Source organism: Taudactylus pleione, unplaced genomic scaffold, assembly GCF_031769625.1.
Source record: "Taudactylus pleione unplaced genomic scaffold, aTauple2 ptg000473l, whole genome shotgun sequence".
Classification (NCBI taxonomy): Eukaryota; Metazoa; Chordata; class Amphibia; order Anura; family Myobatrachidae; genus Taudactylus; species Taudactylus pleione.
In genome coordinates this window covers 993,732-999,748 of record NW_028284875.1, presented here as the reverse complement: position 1 = coordinate 999,748, position 6,017 = coordinate 993,732, and the positions used below count along the sequence as shown (strand labels likewise).

Here is a 6,017-nt window from a genome sequence, read left to right as displayed (position 1 = left end):
ATTCATCACACTTGGGAGACTGCCTGGCGCTAACTTCCCCCAAGCTCTCCCCTCACGGTGAAGAGATGCCGTGCGCATGCGCGCGGCATCTATTCATCGGGCGGTGATCAGTCACAGCAACTTTTCCCACCTGCGCGACACTGCGGCCCATGGGTGGGGAAGGCTCAGGGCAGGCTGTTTTAAAGAGGCAACTGATAAAAGGGCAGGGTGCATTTTGCAGTTTTAAAATCGGGCAGGGCGTGGCGCCCCACTAAAACTGCCTAGCAGTAGAGTGTATTTGGGGAGTATATGACCAAATAGTGACTTCAGGTAAAACACAGATAAATACATAGGGGTAAATTGGCACCCACGTGGTTTCAGCTATTTAGCTGCTGTTTAAAGTGGCAAAAATTGAAAAAGCAAAACTAACCTGGTATAAATAAATACAATAATTTATATTATAATAGAATTTATATGTACAGTCCCTTTAAACTGTGGATATACTTTTCTCCTCTTTATAGTGGATTGCAGGGATGTGCGGCGAGGTCAATGGATGGGTAGGCACTGGCTAGTATCAGACACAGGTACACACACACACACACACACACCCACACACACAGAAGATCCCCCCCCCCAAGCACAAAATATTTCCCACACATAAAGATTTTCCCCCTAGCAGGGGATCCTCCTCACCTTTTTCTCCTTTGTGTGTTTCCTCTGTCTGCATATGCCATTTTTCTTCCCTCCTCAGCGCTGCTGCTCAGTACTGATGCCAGAGTACTACCTGGACTGGTCACCTGATCGGCAGAGGTGTTCAATAGAGCTCAAGGCACACCCCCTTACAGTGAGGCATGCCTCCATTAGCTTTTTCTCTGCTTTATTGGCTGCTTCATTACCCAGCCCCTAGCTCCAGGCAGTGTCTAAGCTATCAGAGGTGAGGCTGAGCTCTTACTGCCTCATCTCTCGTCTCTCCCTGTATTTCCAGGGTGTGCTGCAATTTTGGTGAGTTTTGCCTATAAAAATGATCAGAATAATACAAAGAAGATATTTATAAGTTATAAATATCTTTGTATTATTCTAATCATTTTTATAGTTAAAACACAGCAGTATGATAGGGGAGGCTCTGCCTATCCTGACTGCACGCAGTCCCTGGTGGATTGCGATGTAAGGGGTTGCCTCACGCTATTAAACTAAAATATCATGAAAAACTATAATTTGATGTTTGTTTTTTTAATACAATAAATACACTAAATCTTACGACTATAAACCACACAAAATTTAGAGGGACAAAATACAACACCATGGACATTAAAATACTATTTATAACAGACTGATTTGCACAAACGCCAAACACTGTAACACAGTGTTACTAATTATGTTATGTGATGTTAACAGTATTCTAATTTAACTAATTAATCTGATAATTATACACATGATCATGGATACGAATATACCACTTAAATTTACCCTTCACCTTAATCTGTTTTTTTATAAAAAAAAAATTTCACCTCAAAAGGCAAAGGCACATTGTGTAAGAGGACAAAAAGTTTTCTTGTTAGTGATTGAAAGAATAACTTATTTTTAAACACAAAAAAAGGCTGCATTTCATGTTGTTGATACGGAATACAAGACCAGCAGGGTATGACAGTAACAATATCGACACTAAAATGCTGGCACCAGTATTTTAACCATGCAGGCATTATAACTTTAAACCTGCTGCTTTACCAGCATGTTTAAAGTTATAATGCACGGTTAAAATGCTATCATTAGCATTACAACCGTTTTGGGATATTGGTGCCGGCATTCTTAAATTCACATAGTGACCTTCGAGATAACGTATGTATCCTTACCAGCAGCTAGATTTACTATCTATATTTTGTTTTGATTGTTGTTGTTACTCCTGGAACCAGATGCCAATGGAAAACATAAAATATGGATTTTTCTCCAGCACTGCAGCTCATCCTCAGAAGGTACCAAAAATTTACTAACCTTCTTAAATGTGTGGTTACTGATGTCAATGATTGTAAGCTTGCGAGCAGTGCCCTCTTACCTTTTATGTCTGTCTGTCTGTTACTACCCAGTGTTGTTCTATTAATGTTGTTTCCATTTGTAAAGCGCAACGGAATAAACTGTTAATAAATAAATATGACCACCAATATGACAGAACGGTTTAAGGCAATCCAAAATTCTTTTGTTAACTTTAAATTTATTATTAATACAGTTTATTACTACGGTCCATCTGTCAAATAAACTTGTTCAAGAAGTAGTAGTCTTTGCTTAGTATGCCACAATTTCCATGTTGGAAGCATACACATTTGTCCATATGGTTTAAGAATAGCGTGTATTCACTGGTTCTTCAGGCACACTGGACCATTTATGTTGTTTTATGGAACCTCATAATAGTTTAAGCTCATCTGCCAGCCAGACAATGCCTTCGAAGATGGCACTCACTATTCCAGATGTAGGATTCTTCTTACTTAGACTTCAAAAGGTCTTCCAAACTAAACGGTTGGGGATTAGATATCTGTTCTCTGCTTTTAGGAACAGCTGGAAATACGGATTGCATTTTTTCCCTAAATTCTTTAAGCTGGAGAAAGAAAAAAAGAAATCAGAAAAAAAAGTTAAAAATACTAAGAAACAAAATTGACTATAAAACACAGATTTTGATTTTATTTTGTCAATTATGAACCACAGAAAGTACTAAACATATATTTACTATAGCATCTTCTGCTATGATCTCACTTTTTGTGAAAACCATTGCTAAGTGGAATTTAAGAACGATGTGGTGGAACGAGAATATTTTTGCAATGATCATATCTGCGAGTGTCCACCTGAAATACACTAGTGGCATCACCTCCACAGTAACCCATGCGGTTGCTACGGGGTCCGGGAGTATGGAGGATCTGGAGCGCTATCTTCACGAAACACTACTTACCTGCTTCTTTCCCCAGGGTGCCAGTGGGTGCTCCTTGCAGCCACTTTATCTGTGGTTCATATTAAAGCCCGTGCTGATAACCGGGAACCTGTACTGCTGCAAAATGGAGAGTGAACACAAATATCCCTCTTGCAACCATTTTTAAGATTTACATGCACCTCCTTTAGCAAACTCTATTGGGTAAGCTCTCCATGCTAGTGTGATTACCATTCACTAACAGTAAGGTGACACTTTTCATTACCAGAAAGGTCATTGAATAAGGCAAGTAGGATTATGCAATAATTTGGGTTTTTTAAAATACCATATTATGCAGTTATTACAGTGTATACTTCGGTTGTTATAGTATAATGCACACCATGTACATGGGGACCCTTTCAAAATGTAGCTATCTACAGTTGCTTTACACCAAATAGCCATAACATTAAAACCACTGACAGGTGAAGTGAATAACATTATCTTGTTACAATGGCACCTGTCAAGGGGTGGAATATATTAGGCAGCAAGTTGATACTCAGTTATTGAGTTGGAAGAATGAAAATTTGGCAGAAAATAATTGGAAAGCATAAGGATCTTTGATAATGGCAAAATTGTGATGGCTAGACAATTAGGTCAGAGCATTTCCAAATCAGCTGGTCTTGTGTATCTAGTGGTTAGTATCTACCAGAAGTGCTCCAAGGAATGACAACTTGCACCAAGGTCATGAGCACCCAAGGTTCATTGATGCACGTGGGGAGCGAAGGCTAACCCATCCAGTTCAATTCCAAAAGAGTTACTGTAGCACAAAGTGCATCATTTAACTAGGGAAGAGATGGCACCAAGATGCACTATGGGAAGAAGGCAAGCAAGCGGAGGTAGTGTGATGTTCTGGGCAATGTTCTGCTGGGAAACCTTGGGCCCTGGCATTCATATGGATGTAACTTTGGCATGTATAACCTACTTAAACATTGTTGCAGACAAAGTACACCCCTTCACGGCAACAATATTATCTGATGACCAACAGTTCAAGGTATTGACTTGACCTCCAAATTCCCCAGATCAAGCATCTGTGGGATGTGCTAAAAACAAGTTCGAGCCATGAAAACCCCACCTCACAACTTACAGGACTTAAAAGGATCTCCTGCCAACGTCTTAGTGCCAGATACTACAAGACACCTTCAGTGGTCTTCTGGAGTCCTTGCCTTGATGGATTAGAGCTGTTTTGGTGGAACGGGGGGCAGGGGCGTTTTAAGAGAGGAGGGGGCCCGTGTGCAGCCTTCGTTTGGGCCCCCTCCTCTCTGACAGCGGCTCGGCGGCACTGAGTGCTGTAGATTCTAGCTTCAAGCCGGAATCTACAGCGCATGCACGGGTCTCCGTGAAAATGGCACCCGCGCCTACTTTCCCAGGGACATCTTTCCTGCGCATGCGTAAATCACTGGGAAAATGGCCGCCGCCATTTTCCCAGTGAGTGTTTGCTGCTCTGCAGCACCGGTACGGCGCCGCAGAGCAGAACTTCGGGAATCGGCGAAGAGGTAAATATATTTACTTATGGGTGCAGGGTGTGCGGTGTGGGCCCCCCTGGACCCGGGGGCCCGTGTGCCTCGCACACTCTGCACCCATTATAGATACGCCTTTGACGAGGCACCCATTATAGATACGCCCCTGATGAGGGGCCTACACAATATTAGGCAGGTGGTTTAAATAATGTTATGGCTGATGGGTATATACTGTAAGAACATCTTATTGGCGAGATTCAAGACCCATACCAAGCTGCTAATGCTGGCAGTTATTAACCTGTAAAATAAAACATATGGGGGGGGATAACACTTAGCTGTCTCTGTATTCTTCTACAAAACAATAAACAGTAAAAATAAAACCTTATGACATAAAACAGTAATGGTAAAAATAAAAAAGGTATCCAGATTGTAAATTATTTAAAAACTTTTCTACAAAATAATTTTTAGTTACACTGCATTTCAGCAATCCTTTATTAAAGCATTTTTTATATAAAACATATTAAACAGTTCAATGTTGAAGCACTATAAATTGTATAGTCTATTTCACCCTTCATCACAAACAGCAATGTACATAAACGTGTGTATGTACTCAATCATAATGAAGAGTTATGGGTTATGTTTTTTTTTGTGAAATCACAGGCTTTGCCAATATGTATAAATCGCCAGTCTGTATGGAAAATGTCAGTTATTATACTATAAGCCAATCACACAAGCCTTGGCTCTACAATACCTCAATGTGAAGCAAATCAGAGAAGCGCAACCTTAAGCAATGGTGACATTCTGGTGACTCCTACAAGCTAATTTAATTTCTACCATGCAGGGGCATATGAGAGGAGGGGGCCCGTGTGCAGTCTGCTTCTGGGCAACCGCTTCTCGAGCCAGGAGCGCATTAGTGAGCACTAGTAGATTCCGGCGCTGTGCCAGAGTCTACTGTGTATGCGTAAGTCTCCACTGAAATAGCGCAGCGACCACTTTCCCGGCGATTTGTGCAACACTTCTGCTGCCGACATGGAACTCCGGAGAGGTGAGTGTCGTAGAAATGGGTGCAGGGTGTGTTGTGTGGGCCCCCCAAAATCAACATATTGACTGTAAAACTGACAACTCCTTAGGAGAACAAACTGATTATTGTCTATCCCGTATCAAAGTCACAAATACACTGAGTGGCCAAATTATTATGACCCCCAGGTTAGCACTTTGTTTGGCTGTCTTTTGCCTTTAAATATGGCTTGATTTGTTCTAGGCATGGATTCTATTAACTGCCCGGATGCACTTCATTAGTCGCCGCATACCATTGCCTTTCTGTTCTTGTACAGATTCCGACATCCTACATGAGCATACATTCGTCATCCCGGCGGTTGGGATGCTGACGTTTACATTACCAGCGTCGGAATTCCGACAGATACCGAAGGTAAGAAGTGGGGTTGGGGGGAGGGTTAGGTTTAGGGTGCGGGGAGGGGGAGGTTAGGTTCAGGCACTGGGGGGGGGTTCGAGTTAGGCGCCAAAGAGGGAGGGTTAGTGTAGGGTGAGGGTTAGCATACAAACCAACAAGTATCAGTATGCTAACCCTGTTGGGATGCCGGTGTCGGGATTTTGACTGCCAGCCTCCTATA

At 42.0% G+C, this 6,017-nt stretch overlaps 1 protein-coding gene across 1 annotated transcript in view; it reads right to left on the bottom strand.

Moving 5' to 3' along the window:
* Positions 1 to 1,250: 1,250 nt before the first annotated feature.
* TMEM242 (transmembrane protein 242) overlaps positions 1,251 to 6,017 on the bottom strand; it is a 71,273-nt gene continuing 66,506 nt past the window's right edge. Inside the window, exon 4 of the mRNA XM_088448955.1 lies at positions 1,251 to 2,566. Within this exon, the coding sequence (XP_088305081.1) occupies positions 2,453 to 2,566 (114 nt within the window). The 3' untranslated portion in view covers positions 1,251 to 2,452. The remainder of the gene's footprint in view (positions 2,567 to 6,017) is intronic.